The sequence below is a fragment of the Piliocolobus tephrosceles genome, chromosome 14 (genome assembly GCF_002776525.5).
Source record: "Piliocolobus tephrosceles isolate RC106 chromosome 14, ASM277652v3, whole genome shotgun sequence".
Classification (NCBI taxonomy): domain Eukaryota; kingdom Metazoa; phylum Chordata; class Mammalia; order Primates; family Cercopithecidae; genus Piliocolobus; species Piliocolobus tephrosceles.
Genome location: NC_045447.1, coordinates 93,451,117 through 93,470,808, shown reverse-complemented (window position 1 = coordinate 93,470,808; position 19,692 = coordinate 93,451,117). Strand labels below are relative to the sequence as shown.

General features: G+C 43.3%; 1 protein-coding gene and 1 long non-coding RNA gene across 13 annotated transcripts in view; one reads left to right on the top strand and one right to left on the bottom strand.

The window, feature by feature from the left end:
* LOC111543379 (transducin-like enhancer protein 4) overlaps positions 1-11,039 on the bottom strand; it is a 157,977-nt gene extending 146,938 nt beyond the window's left edge. For 5 of the 12 annotated variants that reach the window (XM_023213339.1, XM_023213346.1, XM_023213347.1 and 2 more), the window contains exons 1-4: positions 9,973-11,039; positions 9,007-9,104; positions 7,858-7,921; positions 6,645-6,689 (exon numbers count right to left, since the gene is read on the bottom strand). In XM_023213339.1, coding sequence (XP_023069107.1) covers positions 6,645-6,689; positions 7,858-7,921; positions 9,007-9,104; positions 9,973-10,017 — 252 coding nt within the window. In that variant the 5' untranslated portion in view covers positions 10,018-11,039. Of the gene's footprint in view, positions 1-6,644; positions 6,690-7,857; positions 7,922-9,006; positions 9,105-9,430; positions 9,624-9,972 lie in introns of those variants that run through there. The other 7 variants (XM_023213341.2, XM_023213342.2, XM_023213348.2 and 4 more) reach the window with 3 other exon arrangements.
* Positions 11,040-11,972: 933 nt separating this feature from the next.
* LOC111543266 overlaps positions 11,973-19,692 on the top strand; it is a 56,497-nt gene continuing 48,777 nt past the window's right edge. Inside the window, exon 1 of the long non-coding RNA XR_004228443.1 lies at positions 11,973-12,062. This is a non-coding gene — a long non-coding RNA (uncharacterized LOC111543266). The remainder of the gene's footprint in view (positions 12,063-19,692) is intronic.

The window sequence follows — 19,692 nt, the reverse complement described above, 5'->3', positions numbered from 1 at the left end:
AAAAAAAAAAAGAAGAAATAAAAAAGACATATTCTAGGAAAGCAAAGATTAAATGAAGAAAGTGAAGAACAATGGGCTGGTGCCTGCACTGTCTCCTTCACCAATGCTGCAACAGCACCTAGAGATGTAGCTCATTAGTCCGGTCCGTCAGTCCTAGGCAGCTCAAAGTGACATATACCTAGATACAAAGAACTTTGCCCATCAAAATAATACATAAAAATAAACAATATCCAGCAGGGATTAAGGGGCAGTGAAAAGGAACTATCCTTTTGTTTGAATGCTGCAAAGAAATTCCTTTAACAGTAAAAGCAAAACATCTGCCTTTATTTAAAACTGAGTTGTGTGATTTCCTGCATCTACCAACCTCTTTCTAAACTACAAAGAGGCTACAAAACATCACATTTTCCCCTCCCAGCTTCCCCCTTCAAAAGCTCACAAGATGATGATTAACAAACAGCCCCTGGTCTGTAGGCACTCTCATAAGCCACAGGAAAAGATAAAAGTTAAAGAGAAGAACAAGTTTGTAAACAAATGAGAAATAGGTTGCCTAGGGAGGAAGCAAATTCCATCTTGATAAGCAAGCAGCTCTCCTAGCCCTTCTGTAGGAGATTCCAAGTGAAAGCAAACTCACCCTCTCACCCACTGAACGCAGTCTGGATGCAGAGGGCAGGCTGAGCCATCCATGCACTCTAGGCAGTTGCAGAGAATCCCCCAACTCAAGAGGTTCTGCGTATGAGCCTCAAGTTCAGGGACTCTCTATTCCATGGCAAACCCATCTCCCTGGAGATATCCTCCCAGGTAAATTTATTTGAAGTCCTGAATCCACCAACTATTAGCTGTATCACCTTGTGCAGAGCTGACCCTGTTTAATCAACTTTTGAATGGATATAATCCCTCTCTTAGGATCATTATGGGAACTAAAGATAAGAATTTTGGCAGTGTGCCCAGATCAGTGGTAAGTGCAAGCCAGGTATGTAATAAACGTTTACTTCTACTGAAAGGAAATTCCAATTTCACTCAAGAATCACTGCCTTAGGTGAAAAATCCACAGATACCCTCCTATGATATCTCTAGAAAGACAAAAAAAAAATCCATCATAGCAGAAGGAAAAAGGGAACTCCCCACAGTATTCGGAAAACACGTACCCTAAAACATACACACACCCTAACAGGTTAAATTTCATCCTCTAGAGCTGCTTTCCGCGCAGGTGCTGTGAGAAGTAAAAGGACAGCTCATTGGGTCCTGCCCAAGGTGCTTCCACTTACTTATCAACTGCCCTAAAGCTAGATCCTTTGAAGGGTTTTGGGAAAAAATCTAATTTAAAACCCACACTCATTTAGATTTACTAAACAGGAGTAAATGAAGTTGGCCTCCTATTTTAAAATGCCCAAATGAAAAGTAAGGCGGGGGGGGAACCACCAATAATACCCTTCACTCCGTTAATATTCATTGTGGAATATTATCAGAGTGTAAATAATCTTAAATTAGAAAAGGTGGCTTTTTGGGAGGCTGTGACGGGCGGATCACAAGGTCAGGAGATCGAGACCATCCTGGCTAACACGGTGAAACCCCGTCTCTACTAAAAATACAAAAAACTAGCCGGGCGAGGTGGCGGGCGTCTGTAGTCCCAGCTACTGGGGAGGCTGAGGAAGGAGAATGGCGTAAACCCGGGAGGCGGAGCTTGTAGTGAGCTGAGATCCGGCCACTGCACTCCAGCCGGGGCGACAGAGCAAGACTCCGTCTCAAAAAAAAAAAAAAAAAAAAAAAAAAGAAAAGGTGGCTTTAAACCTTAATGAAAAACAAAAACAAAAGAACCCGTCCCACCCCCACACACACGATCTTATAATTGCATCTGAAGTATATGCAGGCATCAAAATTTCACTTGCAGTCTTTGAGATTTTATAGTCTAGTAGTATCCGCCCACTATTCAGGCCCTCTACATTGTTATTTCCTCATGTTTATGAAGCAAGACAAAGTTCTGTCAGCAAAATCTTCCTTCGTTTACTAGTTACTTTCAGCTAGAACACCCCATCTTCAATGATAGTCCACTCTCATTATTATACAAGAGTTCAATTATACCTATCTCTGAAAAAAAAAGCACTGGGTAAGAATACAACAGACACATTTGTGCCTCCATACGAAAACACCTACTCCTCCATCTACTCTTCTAAATCTAAGAGTACACAATGAGACAGAAGATGTGCAAAAACTGGCAAGGTTCAAAAAAAAAAGTTGTAAGGGAAATTTGGTCTAAATCGAACTTTTTCGACGAACTCCACAGCAAGCAGTGTCCCCAAATAAATTTACTGCACCCTAGAATCAAGTACGCTCAAGGCTAGAATGTCATGTCAGTCATGTATTACTTCAATCTCAATAAATCTCTTCTTACTCTCCAAATCCTAGCTGCTTTCTAAAATAGTTCACTAAAAAACACCAACCTAATTAACAACAGCTTCCTCTGCAACAGTGGCCTTGATTTCACTTATTTACACATTAACTGCAGCCTGCTTTTGGCCAATCCAGTCTATTCTCTGTGCCATGCCGAGCCTTTTATCTGTCCTGGACAGCATTTTCTCCAGCAGATGAAGTAGATGCCGATTGATTTGCTGTCGAGCATGGTAAATTAATAGCAACAAATTGCTGAGGGCCCGTCTCGCTGCTCCACCATGCTTCGGCAGTTTTGCTTTATTTGCTCCATGATGGGCAGCAGTCGGCCTCTTCAAGTCAATTTCTTCTTAACAACCTGCAATACTTTTCAATGGTGAAAATAGAGCTGTTCCTTGTAAGTCAGAAATCAATATCTTATTGCCCTTAGAAAATGCTAAACAAGCAGTATTGGCAATCCACTTGGTACTAGAGGGTATCAGATATAATGCAAATCCATACTGCTTCCCTCCTTGTAGTTATTACAGTTTGCTAAAAGGTTCCTAATGTCATTTATCATCATTTACCATCGACCAAAGAGGCTATGATTATGATATCCTATCAGTTGGCAAGGCCCTTTCATTTCTATTCAATTAATATTTTAGCAGCACTCAAATGGTTGTGGCCCAAGTCTCGTAATAAAATTTACATGGCTTTAAGTGAAACAGGAGTTTTCTTGCTTTGATTAAATACATATATATACACACACACACACACAAATACACATACATATAAAAATACACACATATAAAACATACATAAATGTGCAGTACTTAGTTTTAGATTCTATGTGTTTCAGATTTCTAAAATTTCCTAATGATTACTAAAATTCAAATGAAGAGGCTTTCACACTGTAGAACATTAACTATAAGGAAGGCATAGATGTTCTCATTCTCCTCTTTTCAAAAGGTGGTATGTTCATCTCCATCTATAGTTCCTACAGGTTTAATTCACACACCTACTGTTCCTAATCTATATCCAATACTCACTTTTTAGAATGGCAACCACTGCTGTCAGAGTCCCTCAGTGAGGACTTCTTTAATGACAGCATTACAGGTGAAAGATGGGAACAAGCGGCATTTAGTAACGCCAGCAACTCCACGCATCATCCCACTGCCCCCATCACCACCGACCCATTTAGAAGTCACTGTATTCACAAAGAAGAACAATCAGCAGAAAAACTTAACAACTAAACCCTGGGTCAGTTGTCTCATACAAAACAAAAAACAAAAACTGCACACTTAAGGAAATCCTTAGGGAATAAAGGCCTATGTTCTTTCATTTTTAAAAATTCCATTTTGAAGACGTCACACTAAAACATGTGCCATTTCTAACCATGTCCTATTTGTCATCTTCACTTTTATGCTAGAACTTGAGACAGTGGCACAGCATTAATTCCCATTATAGCCCAGAATACTTCACCCTAACTTTTCTGGTTTGTTTTTTTTTTTTTTTTTTTTTTTTTGCTTCATCTGCTTAGCTCTATCAATCCTAAAGATTACCAGAAATTTAGATTCATATTTTATGTTCCAATTCCAAGTCATGTCACCAAGTTCTCCTTTAAAAAAAAAATCCACTAATTCTACCAGACTAATGCTATTTACTCAGTTACCAAAATTTAAATTAATTATGTTCTCAAACATAATTGTTAAAAATTGGCAACATTATGCAGGCTTAATTAAGATTAAATCCAATTTACTAAATGTACTTTAATTGGTACTAATTACATTAGCTTTCATTTCGGAATGACAAATTCCCCATAGGTTTCATTTTATAGTTCTCTATCAGAATCAACACAGGGTGACTGACGATGAGTATCACATAGGAAGGGGAGGAGGGAGAATACCGACCTCCACCCTGTTTGTCTTCACTTCACACTTTTATCCTTTTATCAATTTGCTAAGTCACAGAGTCATGACTCCATCACAACCATCATTTTCGGTTCCAATGAAAAATTTCTCTAAAAATAAATATTCTGTGGCTAGCAGCAGCCAAGAAGAACAGGAACGTTAACCAAAAAATACACAAAAGGTTTCAAATATCAGGGCCACCAATTACTAGGGTACTTCCAAGCACTCCCGGGACTCCTACTCTTGAACCCTTCGAGACACAAATCTAATAAGTGAATAAACCTAACCCGATCTTGAGAACTAGGCCCAATTATGCCGCAGGGCAACTTCCCTGCATTATTGCTGCTTTCCATTACAAGGGTATCCAGCGAGTACATCTGGAAGAGAGGCTAAGAGGAACTAAGGCTGTCTGCCTAGGAAAACAAATAAAGACAGATATGCCTCTATGCTTAAGGGGGAGAAAGAAAGAAAATATAATAAGTAGGTGGTTTGCAGGGCTGTCTGTATTTCATAATGTGATAAACTGCCCTCAGGATTCTTGATATGATTGAATTTAAAAGCAAAAGAAAAAAAGGGAAAATGTACTGTTCTCAATTTTAAATGGATGGCATTTGAGGCCAGCTGGACAAGAAGATGACAGAATTATAGTGGTATAAAATGTGTAAAATTAAGGGCTCTCATATACCCCCTTGAAAAAGAAATACATACAGCCAAATACAAGCTATGTGCTTCTTAGAAATGTAGATGGTACAAGGAGACCTGGAAACTAAGTGGTTAGGGTAAACAAGATACAGAAGGAGAAATAAAGGGACTAAATTAATCATCTGGTCCAATCTTTAGAAAGACACTAATTAATTTTGGAGAGTGGGGTGTGGACAAAGAAAGAGACACATACAAGATCCAGACCTCAAGGAAATGTAATGAGATAATTAACAAACAGTATCTCTCATGTAATTTATTCCTGTAAGGTAGAACTAACAGAAGTCCATCCATCAAACTGAACAGATTTTGTTTAAGCAGAAGATATTTACATTACTAATCTAAACAGAAATGGCAAAGATGCCAAAATAAGAATTTAATTTCAACAGATCATTCAAACTATACTATAATGCTAATATTGACATAACCAAATACCATGCAAAGTAAAACAGTATCTGAAATTAAAAGTCCTCAGTGTAAGCAACGTCTCATTTTTTTTCCAACTTTTTGTTTTCAAATACTATTCATCAGATTGCCTTTATTGTCCAACAGCCATTTTCTAAAGACCTACTATCTGGGGATGTTCTGAGCATGCGGAAAATAACTATAGCCAAAAAGGAATCCATAAATAGTGAAGGCCTAATAGTATGTGCTCACTTCATGTTTTCTCAACTTAGAAAGTAATGACATCCACCTTGACCATAAATAAGAAATGAAAAGCAGTAAGTTTTCCCTTGTCTTTTCCCCAGCAGGCAAACACATACCTATTCTGAAATGGCTGATGAGACCTGAAGCACTTCCACTAGGAGATCACCAAAAATAAATATTTCCTAGAGGAATTATTATTGCCAAACAACATTCTATATATATGTATGTATATTTGTGTGTGTATATATAGATATATATATATACGTGCTATTATTCTTCTGTCTAGGAAATTTAAGCCAAACCATTTTATTATTCAGTCTCCTGCACAAAAAGAAGGCTGTTTGAGTCATATCTCTCAGTGCTTTCTGACTAATCATTATCTTTTTTTTTTTTTTTTTGCTACTGAACTAATTGCTAGATTTCAAGACCCAATGTTGAACCTTATCACATCCTCCTGTCAGGTTCATTTACTCTGTACAAATTTTGTAAGTAACGGTTATAGTTCTTGGTAAGACCCAAGTAAGTAGCCTCAGGGGACCAGTACAAGGATTTTACATCAATTTCCTTTGTAGCTCCACAGATTTCACTTTCATCCTCCCAGCTCACCCTCTATCCATTCTTTCACATCAAGCCTACGAAGGCGCCACACAATTTAATTTTACTTTTTAATATTTTCCAAGAAAAGCTCTTTCACAAGACAAGTTTGCAATGCCCAAAATACATAAAGCAACTCTTTCAGAATAACAAGAGGATTTTAAAATTTAGCATCCTGCTTTTGAAAGTGTACAAAGTTTAATATGTATTGACTTTTTAAAATAACATTTTTAAATTATAAAAATTAGGATAATATGAAAGAAAGATGGGGAGCCACACATGAAAAAACAGCATTTTCTTCACTACCTAGTTTTTTAAATACAGGTAGCCACAACGGCTTGCAGAGTAAAACTGCAAAAACATACAATTTTCTTTTCAAAGTATACCAGTATTACTGTCATTTAAAATGGTTATAAAAAAATAACTTACCTGCTTGTGCATTTCTATATTCAACCCATAGGACATTTCATAATACTGTCAAAGAAGGAAAAGCAATTAAATGCGTGACTTTCATCAAACAATCTCCCTAGTTTGTTCAAAATGCCCCAAGTAAATCTGAAACAAACATAAAAGTCTCACCTAAACCAATATCTTCATATAACCTACGCCAATAAATCAAGAACCCATCGCTATCTTTAACCACCTTAAGACACAAATTCAAAGAGAATACTCACAAAACTAAGAAAAATTAAATTCAAACACAGCATTCTTAACATCTCCAGTTGTCTTTATACATCCCAAGCAGATGCGTCAAAAAAGTCTGATGAAAATTTGGTATCCTATGGATTCTTAATTCCTAGGCACAGCAGGCAAGTTAACAGCAAAGAATGTCTCATACAAACGCTGATGTTTTGAAAAGAAGGTTGGAAAAGGTGATGCTACTTTAGAGTTTGATTTCTGATTTGTTAGTATACTGCTCAATTCACATATTTAAAGCAAAAAAGCTAGATAGAAAAATAAATGAGTGGGTTATTCTGGAGCTTTCTTGGACAATCATAAAAATATGCTTCATAATACTTCTGTAAAGGCAGATCTGGTTTTTGAACGTGTAGTATAACTGGCATAGAAATTCTGGCAGAATAAATCAGTTATACAGGAGACTACGACGTTCCTCAAACCAATATAACACTACATAAATTGAAAACATGCAAATATAAACGTAATAGCAACATAAAGAGAAAAAAATTTGAAAAATGGTCTGCTGTCTTTCCTTATCCATCACTCCTTTTCAAAGAAATAAGACATTAAAATGTTAACAGCATACAGAAAAACTGGCTAAAGTTGTTTGGAGCAAGAGCAATAAAACAACAAAGAAAACCACTAACACAAAAACATTTTTGCTTGTGACTAAACAAAACAAACAAGGTTTTGTTTTTATTTTTTTTTCTATCTGTAAAAAGAAAACACAGAAAATTATACCCCATGTGGCTGAACTTTCTGAAAATTCCAATCAAAGCCAGTTGTCAAAGGCAGGTTATAACATTCTAGAATTACAGGTTGCTAACAGACACATTCCCACAACTTCAACTGCACTGGCAAGGTGACTGTGATCTATCTTGCAGCCTCCAGCAATTTAAACGTATTCTTGTTTTTGGTATTCCAAACTAATAAGCACTTTGAATCTGTGACATGGTTTTCTTACCATGACATAATGCCGCTGCATCTCTGTCTTCTCACTGGCGAGTTTCTCACATTCCAGCTTCAGACTGTTCAAGACATAAGATACTCTAAGTACAATGATCTCAACTTACATCCTTCAACTTTTAAACAGGTATTTTAAATATCACTTAAAAACAACTAAATCAACAATCTTAAATAAATACCCCCATCATTATGGAAAGGGAAGTTCAGGAAGGGGGTCACTGGAACCAGTCTGGACTTGCCCCTTCAATAAGGATGCTATATGTGGTTTTTGTTTTTAGGATTTTTTTTTAAATTAAGTTTTAAGGAAACAAATCCTCTAACCAGTTTAATTCAGGAACTTCCTCCAGAATTGAATATTCACTTAATAAAACAAACACGAAAATAAACCTCAATAATGACTGCACACACAAGCACAAATAAGTCCTCCAAAATGTCACAAGGGAGTTTCTTTAATGTTCTACAAAGAGATGAATGGAAATACGAATCAAGCATGTCTTATGAATGATGTCTTGTTTTTTTCCCTCCAAAACACACAGACAAGTGGAATACCACCACCCAGGGGCAAAGTGTCAATCGGGTTCAGTGGCTTGTTTTGGTTCTTGTATTTATGAAATAAGAATTAGGCATCATTAAAAAGCCAGCCAAAGAAAAATGTCTCAAAGGCACCCTAAGTCTAAAAATCGTCTATAAGATGAAAACATTTTTTTCAGCATAAAAGTAATGAAATCGCTCACTCCGACTTCCCTGGGATCTCAGCTCTTCGGTGGAATGGCAGAAAGAAGTGAGAAGGAACCAAGTCCGGAGTAATAAAGAACCAAGGATGTCAAAAGGCCCCAGAATCTCCCCAACCTTTCATCCTCTTGGCCCCAATAAATCAATATCGAAAGTTTGGCCTCAGCGTTTTCCAAGTCTCCCCAGTTTCGATTGTTCTGCCTTCTTTTTATTTAGGGTAGAAAAAAGAAATGTTTAATTTATTTACACCTGCCTAAGGAAGGAGGCCTTGATTTGCCCTTTCTGCCCACTGAGACAAAATAATAATAATACCTTTGTGACGCCCCCACAAAAAAGGAGGAGGGTGTTTGTGTGTATTTGTGGGGGAGACAAGAGCTAAGCAAACAGGAGGATCAGCTAAAGTCAATATCGTTACCTGTGGTATTGAGCCTGTAAAAACTGAAACTCTTCCTTAATCCGATCACAGGATTCGGAAATTGTAAATTTAAAGGGTTGAGCAGGCTGATGCGGTGCCTGAAGAACAACAATAAAATATTTAATTAGCCCACATCACAGGCGAAGCAGGGAGACGGAGAAAACATACCACGCGGCGTTAGCAGGGAGTTGGGGGGGGTCATCGCGCACGCAAGCAAAGAGCGATTAAAACTCTCCTCCCGCAACCCTCCTCGCGCCCAACAGCCCAAACAGGGGCTGGTTTCGAGGTGGTCCCGGGCCTCCGCGTACTCCCGCCCGCAGCCCTCCCTCCGCGCCCCGGACCCCAAGGGTTCGAGCCCCATCTCCCCTCCCCAGCCAAAGACAGGCGCCGAGGGACCCGCGCGCCGCGCCCACTCCCTCCTCACCCGGAATCGAAACTGGCCCGTCGGGGGTACCCGCGCCATGGCGTCGGGCTGCGGTCAGGCCGGGGAAGGAGGGGGGCGGCAGCCACCCTCTCGGCTCGTTCTTTCGCTCGCTCGCTCGCCCCGGGGGCCCGCGGCGCGAGGGGCCGGCGCCCCGCACTTCCGAGCCAGAGCCAGCCCAGCAGCGCCGCCGCCGAGGGCGCCCTCCCCGCCCGGGCGCGGAGTCGCGCCTCCTTCATCGCTCGCCGCCCCCCCACCTCGAGGAGTCGCGGCGCGGGGACCGCAAACGGCTCGGCGCGGCTTCCAGGGGCTTCAAAGACAACAATAAGAAAATGGCTACAACTCAATTGCCTCTCCGCACCCCCTCCGAGGGCCACCACGCCGGGGGCTGGGGGTGATGGCGGGCGGGCGGCTCCCGGCGCGGGGCGCCGATTTCGGGCGGCTCTCCACGCCCCTCCGGCCAAAAGACACAACTCGGTGCGCAGGGGGCGACGCGGGGAATCCCCCAGCGCCCGGCGAGCCCGCGCCCCGCTGCCCGCACTCACCGGGTGTCTGGTCTGCGGGTACATCTTGCTCAGGTCGCGAATCATCCAAGCCGATTTAGTTGGCTGCGCTCGGCAGAGGCGCGCGGCTCATTGGCTTTAATGGCCCCGAGGAGGAGGCGGCCGCGGCGACGGAGGCGGCCGGCTCGGTCTGAGGGGCGGCTCGGGCGGTCCCGGCCCCCGCCGGGTCTCGCGTGACAGGGGCGGCAGGAACGCGCGGCGGCGGCTGGGTGCCGGCAGCCGGGACTCTCCGCATTCCCCGCGGGCGTCACTGGCCCGCCGCGGGCATTGTCCGGCGCGCGTCTCCCGAGGCAACGCTCCGACGTTCAGCTCCGCCGAGGCGCACCCGCCGAGCCCGGCGCCGCGGCCGCCGCTCACCCAGCCGGGAAAGTGCGAGCTCCGCGACCCACCGCCCGCCGACAGCGCCGCTCGCTCGCTCTGCGTCCCACTCCAAACTTTTTTTATTTGTCTTTTAATTGGTTGTTATTCCTCCGAATGAATGATCTTTCTTCTTCCCTAAAAGCAAACACAAACTCCTTTGGTTCGGAAGAGGTCTCGGCGGTGCTTTTTGGTTTCTCTGGAGATTTTTTTTCACTTCACAGCAACGATCTTTTAAAAGGCACCTTTTAGCTTCTTTTACCACATCTCATTTCCTTATTTTTCTTCCTTCCTGTTTTCTTGTCTTTTTTTTAACCCCAAATTGAAGGGGATTATAAAAATAAAAGAGTGAAACGCTTGCGGCTTTTTTTTTTTAATTCTCTCTCCTTTCAAACTCTGCGAACACCACCTCAAAATAATATACAAGTGTGTGAGAAAGGGGGAAGAAAGCAGCCAACCACCCAAACACCCGCTCAAAACAGCTCTAACAACACGCTCTGTGTAGGTGACTTCTTTGACCAAATTTAGCAGCAGCTAATCATTAACATTCTGATACATATTCACAACCTTCAGCGGAGGGGGCCGTGGAGCATCCTGGGAGATGTAGTCCGCCCCGGGCGACCCTGCCTGAAAATACTGCCAGATTGACTACAATCACCGGCCCGCCACGCGAGCGCTCTGGGGCGCTCTCCAAGCGCTCCGCCTACCCCCTTTGAGGGAGGTGTCTCCAGCAACCAATCAGAGGTGGGTGAACATTAATCGCCGTTCTGTGTTAGTGCCCATCATTTCACTGCTGACAAATGGCAAGCCAGCGGGGAGGAGCCAACCCAGCTGAAACCCACGTGGGGGCCGGGCGTCGCCTGTAGCTCCGACCAATTAACGAAGAGGAATGAGGTTGGAGGAGGCGGGGCGGAGATGGCCCGCCCAAGGCGGAGCTTCGCCTTGGCTGACGTTCCTTATGCGAGCGTTCGAACCGGGGAAACATTTGTTCAGCTGTCAATCAAAGTAACGTGGGGCTGAGAGAATCCGCGGCTGCTGCTGTTGCTGCTGTCCTGGCTGCATCTTCAGAATTAGGTGTTGGTGGCGGTGGTGGCGGCAAAATAAAGAGGGTGGAGGGGGCGGTGAGCCTGGGGGCTGGTCAGAAGATCTCCTTCCGAGTCTCGTCCTCCCGCCCACCCGTCTCCCAACCCAGACACCTTCGGCCCCTTGCTCCGCAGCCGCGCCAGGAATGCGGACTAATTAGGGTCCAATGTCTCCTTAAAGAGACAAGCTCGGCCTTGTGTAACGCGCCGAAACCCCTGTTGAGACAAGAGAGGGAGGATCACGCTGATCCCACATCGTTCGGTTCACATCAATTTTACGCGCCGCTGGAGCCGGCATAATTTTCCGTGTGAACGCGGACTCGGTCCCCTTTTCTTGTTTATGAGCCAGAGATGGAGTCGCGAGATGCTGGCTGGGGCCGGGGCCGCGGGGTGGGCGGGAAGCTCGAACCTCCGAGCCCCGCGGGAGCTGTGATTGCCATTTAGTCCCGCAGCAGACCTCCCTCCCTCCACCCCCGGGGGCACTCGGAGAGAAAGCGCATCCCGACGCTCCATCAGGGGGTCGCAGGGCAGTAACCGTGGGGTCTACGGGTGAGGCTCAAGATCCAGGAATCAGAGATGCTGCTGGATCTCCAAAGAAACTTTGCCGATTGGGCCACGTGAACCCCGCAGACGGTCGGTACTGAACAGAGCAGGCCGACAGGGCACGGTTAGAAAACGCCCCTGCGCTCCCTGGGCCGTTCCCTCCCCCAGATCAGTACCAAGACTGCGCCCCTTTTTCCCTCTTGGGAGAAGCAAGTCAAGTTTATCCCCGTTAAAACAGAGCAGGATGCCACGCGGGCCCGAGAGATGGCGGCAAGGTGGGGGTGGTCCCAGGGGTAGATGCTGGGGGAGGAGAGAAAGGGGCAGCCATGGCTGAGGAGGGGCACCTCTAGGGAGCGGCCTGGGAAATGAGGGCGGCCCCCGTCAGTGCACCCTTCCATCCTTAGTCCGTGTCCAGCTGGGGGCAGCGCCCCAGTTCAAGGGGGGGCCGCTGAGGCTCGCAGTCTTTCCTAGCGAGCCTAATCTTGGGGACAGGGAAAAAATTCGGAAAAAGTCAAGAAGAGTATTGGCTAATGTAACAGACTGGGTTTTAGACGTTTATTTCTAGGCGTGCTTGTCTACTGTAACTTGACCTGTTGGATGAGATGATGCCGCCGGTTCGGCGTTAGTGGAAAACTGTTCTTCTTAATGATATCCCTTTCCTCAGTGGACGGCTCAGTGACTTAATGTCCAACCTAGCACGTTCTGTGAACCTCCGTTCTGGCCACTGCAGTGAGCTGGCGCAAAGGAAGGCTCTGGTGGTCTTCACCTGCCTCTAATTTCATACTAAAAACCCGGAGCCAAAGTTCACAGAATGTTTCAATTCGGCAAATTTTTTCTTCTCCATCCCCAAAATAAGAGGACAGATAACTCCTTTTGGCAGTTTTCTGAACCTCTGCTGTTCCATACCTAGCCACATGTGGCTGATAAGCACTTGAAATGTGTCCAATTCAAAATGAGATGTGCTATAAGTACACATATATGTGGGATTTTGAACAAATTAATGTGAAAAAACTGCAGCTCCATAATTTATAGTTATGTCAAAATTGTGATATTTTGAATCACTCAAAAATATTAGTAAAATTAATTTGTCTGTTTCTATTTATTTTATTGTATTGATGGGGGTTTATCCTGTGTTGCCTAGGCAGGCCTCAAACTCTTAAGCTCAAGCCATCCTCCTGCTTCAGCCTCCAGCCTCCAGTGTTGTGGGGACTACAGGCACACACTAACTTTTTTTTTTTCTTTTTTTTTTTTTTTGAGACAGCGTTTCGCTCTTGTTGCCCAGGCTGAAGTGCAATGGCGCGATCTCGGCTCACCGCAACCTCCGCCTCCCAGGTTCAAGCGATTCTCCTGCCACCACGCCTAGCTAATTTTTGTATTTTTAGTAGAGACGGGGTTTCTCCATGTTGATCAGGCTGGTCTTGAACTGCCGACCTCAGGTGATCCGCCCGCCTCGGCCTCCCAAAGTGCTGGAATTACAGGGGTGAGCCACCGCGCCCAGTCTCTTTTTACTTTTTTAACTTCGTTCCTAGAAAATTTTAAATTATGAGGCTCACATATTTCCGTTAGACAGCACTGCTCTGAAACCTTCCCAAGAATCAAAAGATAGAAGACTCGAGTGATACAATTTGTACACGAGGACAGCAAAGTTTCTAAGAACACCAGCAACAACCATGTTTTATTTTAAGGTTGGTTATTTGCTTGCTCCCACTAGAGCTTTTCAATGGTTTGTGAAATCACCCACAGTGCCTCTGTAGGAAGTTCCATATTCTCTATTTTAGCCAGAATGTTGGCAACCCATGAGAACAGGGACCTGGTTGTGTTCACAGTTGCACTCCAAGCACCCCAAATTATGTCTGCCATCACTGTCTGGTAGCTGGTGCTCAGTAAATATTTGTTGATGGCATTAATGAATATGAACACCACATCACATCCTTATAGAAAGTTTCCACATCATTTGGATCATATTTATTGAAATTCTGTGCAGTTTTCTCCCAGGACAGGAAACGAGAATTCTGAGAATAGAACCCGAAGAACTATTGAAAGGGTCAGTGGACAAAGAGGAAACTTTGCTGTTAGGAAATATCAAATAGCTTGTAGCAGGGATCTTTTGCCTAATCTCTCTCGACGGTTTGTGTCAACAGAAAAGTGGCTAGAGAAATCAACATGTTTCTTTATTTTTTAAGTTCCGTTTTAAAATATAGCCCTTGGATGTGTTTCATATTTTGGCCATGTAGCAGAGCTATATAACTCACCTCAGTGTCTCAGAAAGATGCCAAATGAAGCAACTGGTGGCCCAGCCCTAGCCCTAACACAGACTGTAAGTGGGGCTCGTGGCCACTTTTGTTTCCTTTCTCGGCCTGTGCTTCTCTCATTGCACTTCTCACTAACTGTTGAGCCAAGCTATGATGTTATCTGGCAGCTTGTCTTACCCCTACTACAGAGTAAGGGGCAGGTGGGGGATTCCAGAGTTTTCATGTGGGAGGCGCTTGGCAGCAACTTTCATGTTAAAAGCTAGGCCTGAAAGCTCCAATCTTGAAGTGACACATGCCAAGCATGCTTTTTACTTAGGTTAGATGTAAATCATTTATTTATTACTTCACCAAGTATTTATTAAACCTACTATGTGCCAGAATATGGGGATTTAGCAATAAAACTGGCTATTATTGATATATTGCTGCTTAGCTCCAAATTCACCCTCATTGCCCGCCTAGTGAAACAGAATCTGAGCCCTTTAAATATTTTCCAGCTGTTACAAAAGCTAGGTCAATAGAAGGTTCTGGAGAGACATTGCAGGAGGAAAGGGTTTGGTTTCCTGGTTCCTGACTCTGGTGTGCATACTGGGCAGGTTGCTGCAGCACAGATAGCAAGCAGCAGCACCCAGCAACCAGCAGCTTCCTCAAGAAGCCCCTTAGGTGGCTTTGGAGCAAGTGCCTGTAATTAGACACCTCCCTCAACAGCTTTCCTTTGAACCCCAGAGAATGGATTTCCAACAAGTTCTGGAATGTGGATTTCTGGCAAGTTCCAGAAGGCAGAATTCTAGCAGGGGTCACCTGCTATTCAGAAAGCTACAACTGTGCCCTCTCCAACAAAGTCTGCATCTCAACCAGCCCTAAGAGTGTGTCTGAGTCTTGGAGGGACTCTTTTTGAGGTGCCGCATCTCAGCTGTGGGGTTAGTAAGTCGCTCTTCCTTATATCTCTATTTCTGCATTATTTAGAGTTCTCATTACCTCTTAGAGTTCTCGTTACCTCTTACCAATCCCCCTTTGCTCCAGTTCCCTGTTGTAGGTAATCATTTTTTATATCAAACTTCCCTTGTTGAAATTACTGTTTTTCTCTCTTGATCAGACCCCAGTTGATACAGTAAACAACATAAGCAAAGTGTCTTTCTTGCTGGTGCTTACATTCTGATGGGGGGAGATAGACAAACAGTTGCATAATATGAAGGAGTGACAGGAGTAGTAGAACTACTACTGTAGAAGTTCGTAGAAGCCTTCCTGGAGGAGGTGACGTTTAAGCAGAAGCCTGAATGCCTAGAAAGAGTCAGCCAAGCCAAAAATCACTGAGAAGCAAATTTCAGGTGGATTCATAAGCCTCATTTGAGGAAGTGTTGGTGAATGTGAGCATTTTTTAAAGACTGGTACATGCTAGAGATGGAGTAATAAAAGATTAGGTCATGGCTACATCACTGGGTTCTGGTCACATTGAACTTCTTATGCCTGATAAAAGCATTCATTTTCTACTCTGATTATAATAGCCATTGTGGAGGGAGAAAGGCTTGTAAGCAGGGAGTGACAAGATCATTACAAATACCAACTTGGTATAAGGTGCCCACATTTACACTTGACCTAAGATTAAGAAAGTACCCTTTGTCATATTCAAGAATAATCAATTGTTTTTAATTGGGGGCAGCTGATAAAGAGTACAGGCACACACACCCTGCCCCTTCCCACACACACATCCTTTGGTACTGCCACTACCTCACCCCCACTAATGAGTGACGGGTCAATTTTAATTTGGATAGAGGATGCCTGTGCAAGTCTGAATGTCCGGCTCTGCATTGAATATACAGCTAGAACAGCAATGATTATAGAGAATCAAGGACATGCACTTTCATTTCTAGATCTGCAACTGACTTGCTCAGAAACCATCCTCCCGTCTATGTTAAGATAGGGATAACTGGACAGAAAGCTCATTATTGAAAAAGGACATCGATGCTAAAGAGAGTGACAAATTTCTTAACTTGTCTGGTTAGGCAGAGGTTTGTTGCCAGCTGCCTCGATGTTTAGTGGTGAAGACTGCCAAGACATGTTTGTGTTGGGATGTCCCTTCTTCACTTGATGTATAAAAGGCATGTAGATCATGTAGATACCCATTTGCCTTTTTGTGGGGAGGGAACTTGGCTTGGGAGTAGAGTGGACAAATTTGCATAGGTACTAAGGAGGCTTCTGGGACAAAATAACTTTCCTTATTGAAACACTACATTATTTGAACACTTTGAGCTCATCCGTAATTAAGTCTGCAGGCAAGAAGGAGCACTGAAGCTTTCTCTTCCCTCCCAGAGATTATGGTGCAGACACAGTGGTGTATGCTGTATGTGGTAGGGGCTATCTAGAACTCAGCTTAAAGTCAACAGGAGAATGGACCACTGACCCAAATTCACTGGCTGCAATGCAGAGGCAGGAAGTATGGATCTTTCTCATTCTGAAGTAACTCTTTATTGAACATATGAATCTCCTTTTGGCTTAGACATCCTGGCATTAATGGGGTGCTTCGGGATAAAAGGCTGAGTGTGTGAGGAAGATAAGTCTGCATAGGACTTTTATAGTCACACCTTATGTCAACAATGGAGCTGAGGAAGACCCTAGACTTCTTGCTAGTCTGAACAATTGTCTTGAATAGTTAAAAAGAGCTGTGAACTTATTTATACTCTATAACAGAGATCATAAAATGACTAGTAAAAATGACTCCCTTACTTGAGGAAAGTTCACATGATCTTTAAATTTCTAGAATCTAGAAGGGATCTTTAACAGCTGCTTCTGTTTCATTCCCCTGCCTTTAAGCAAACAAGATATCATTATCCCCACTTTAAAGATTAATCAACTGAGGCTCAGAAAGAAGTTACTTACCCAAGGTTATATGGCTTGTAAGTACTGAAGCAGAGATCAGAACTCTTCTACCTCCTGATTTAATACCTTGCATGAACCTGAATTCCACAAGTGAGTATTCAATTAAAGTATGTAATTTGAGCACTATCCAACTCACCTGCCTGGTTTACTCCTTTTCAAGCAGATGTTTTATTGCAAAAATGGGGGCAGAGGGTGAATCAGGGAGATGACTGTGCTGCAGCTGCCACTGTGCAAAAGCTGAAACTGAGAATTACCGCAGCTTCAGGAAGCACAGCTCACTCCCTTCAGCCTCCGACCTCAGAGTGTCTGAAGGCTCAGTAAGGAAGTTCCAAAGAGATGTACAGTGCTGAAGCCCTAGTCCTTTTACTTTCAACTAACAGCAGGGTTCACACCTATGCAGCTGCTGCTGCCATGCCTTTCCACAGGCTCCCACTCTTGCTAACTATCGCAACAGCCTATGGGGCAGACATTACAGGAGAAAATCTGCGCATTGCCTTTCTGAAATGAGTGGTGCAGGAATGGGGTTAGGTGTAGGAAAGTGTAACTAAACATCTTACTGCTTTGTACAAGAAAATAATTCATGAGAGCCTAGTATTATTTTTATTTATTTGTTTTTTGAGATGGGGGTCTCACTCTGTTTGTTCAGGCTGGAGTCCAGTGGCACGATCTCAGCTCACTGCAACTTCCACCTCCCCGGCTCAAGCGATTTTCCCATTTCAGCCTCCGAGATAGCTGGGACTACAGGCGCAGGCTACCCACACCTGGCTAAATTTTTGTAATTTTGGCAGAGATGAGATTTCACCATATTGCCCGTGCTGGTCTCCAACTCCTGAGCTCAAGCCATCCAACCACCTCGGCCTCCCAAAGCTCTGGGATTACAGATGTGAGCCACCACGATTGGCTAGAAAGTCCAGTATTATTTTCATTAGAACTGGGGGTCATCACGGTGTACCATGATCTAGCTAACTTTGGTTAACCCCTTTAACCCTTCTGGTCCTGTCTGTGTTGTGTTTTATCCTTAAGGGAGGTAAGTATAATCTCTAAACCCCTTTCCCCTAAATGCAAACATTTGCTGCTCTAAAAAATGTTTTATTTTATCATCTCAGAGTTGGTCATATGGAATGGATTTTGAATTAGGATCATCTGCTAAGGTTGATTATATTTTCCTTACCCCTTTTTAATACTTCTGAAAAAATTAACTCCTTCAATGAAGATTATTTGGGGAAAGTAGCTGCAGGCACATTTTGTTGAAAATTGATTAGTTGTCTCATAAAATGATCTAAACTGTAAGGAACTATATTCTTAATGCTACTATGTGGGCTCCTACTGCTATAATTCAATTCAGGACTTGTCCTCAATATTATGTAGCCTGGAACAATTCTGGTAAATCACATGACTTCCTTTAATAGCAATCCTTGTAAAATAGTGTGAGTGAGCCATCATTCACAGTGTAATGTCTAGTCCAGTGCACTACTACTTTTCGAAAAGACAATGATATTCTGAGAAATTTTCATTCATGGGGACACGCTCTGCTTCTGCTCCTTGCTTTCATATAGAATGAAATTTGAATGTTTTTATTATAGGTTTTTATTAAATATGTCTGCAAGAGAGACCATTCGATACCTTATTTTTGTATGAACCCCGAGTGTTTACATAGTGCTGTTACATATTATTACCTCTGGTACTATGTAAAGGTACCAGCAGAGAAGCAGGATGGGTATTAAAATCCCCATTTTACAGACTAGGAAACTAGGTTCACTGAAACCAATGGCCTCTTGGGAATCAAATTTGACTTTTCAAATTTCACTTTTTTCTATTCTACTAGAGCTGCTTTTTTTTTTTTTTTTTTTTTTTTAAAGACAAACTCTCCCTTTGTCACCCAGGCTGGCATGCAGTGGCAGGATCTCGGCTGCAACCTCTGCCTCCCAGGTTCAAGCAATTCTCATGTCTCAGCCATCTGAGTAGCTGGGATTACAGGCGTGACCACCATGCCTGGCTAACTTTTGTATCTTCAGTAGAGACAGGGTTTTGCCATGTTGACCAGGCTGGTCTAGAACTTCTGACCTCAAGTGACCCACTTGCCTCAGCCTCCCAAAGTGCTGGGATTATAGGTAAGAGCCACGGCGCCCAGCCTAGAGCTGCCTTTTAATGCCTTACAATGATTATCATGCTTTGTGCTTTACAAAGTGCTTCCACATGCCTCTTCCTTCCTTCCAAAACCTTGTTGGATGGGGAGAGCTGGTGTTGTTGTGACCATCTTAAAAATGTGAAAACTGTAACTTGGAGAAAAGTGACTGGCCTGGCTCAGAGTTAGTGTGTATGTATCAACTCTACAATCTAAGTGTATAGGTATAGAAAGGTGTTCTGGCGAAAAGTATGCCAATCACACTAATCATAGATTTTCTATGAGGTGAGAGTGGATGAGGGAAGGAGAATTGCTAGACTGCATGGTGACTGCACACCAACTCTACAATCTGAGTGTATATGTATAGAAAGGTGTTACATATGTCAGGGACATATGTCAGGGAATTGGTGCCCTCATCTCCAGCCTCTGCTGGATTCCTTGTTTTTATAACTTTAGACAAGAATGTCTC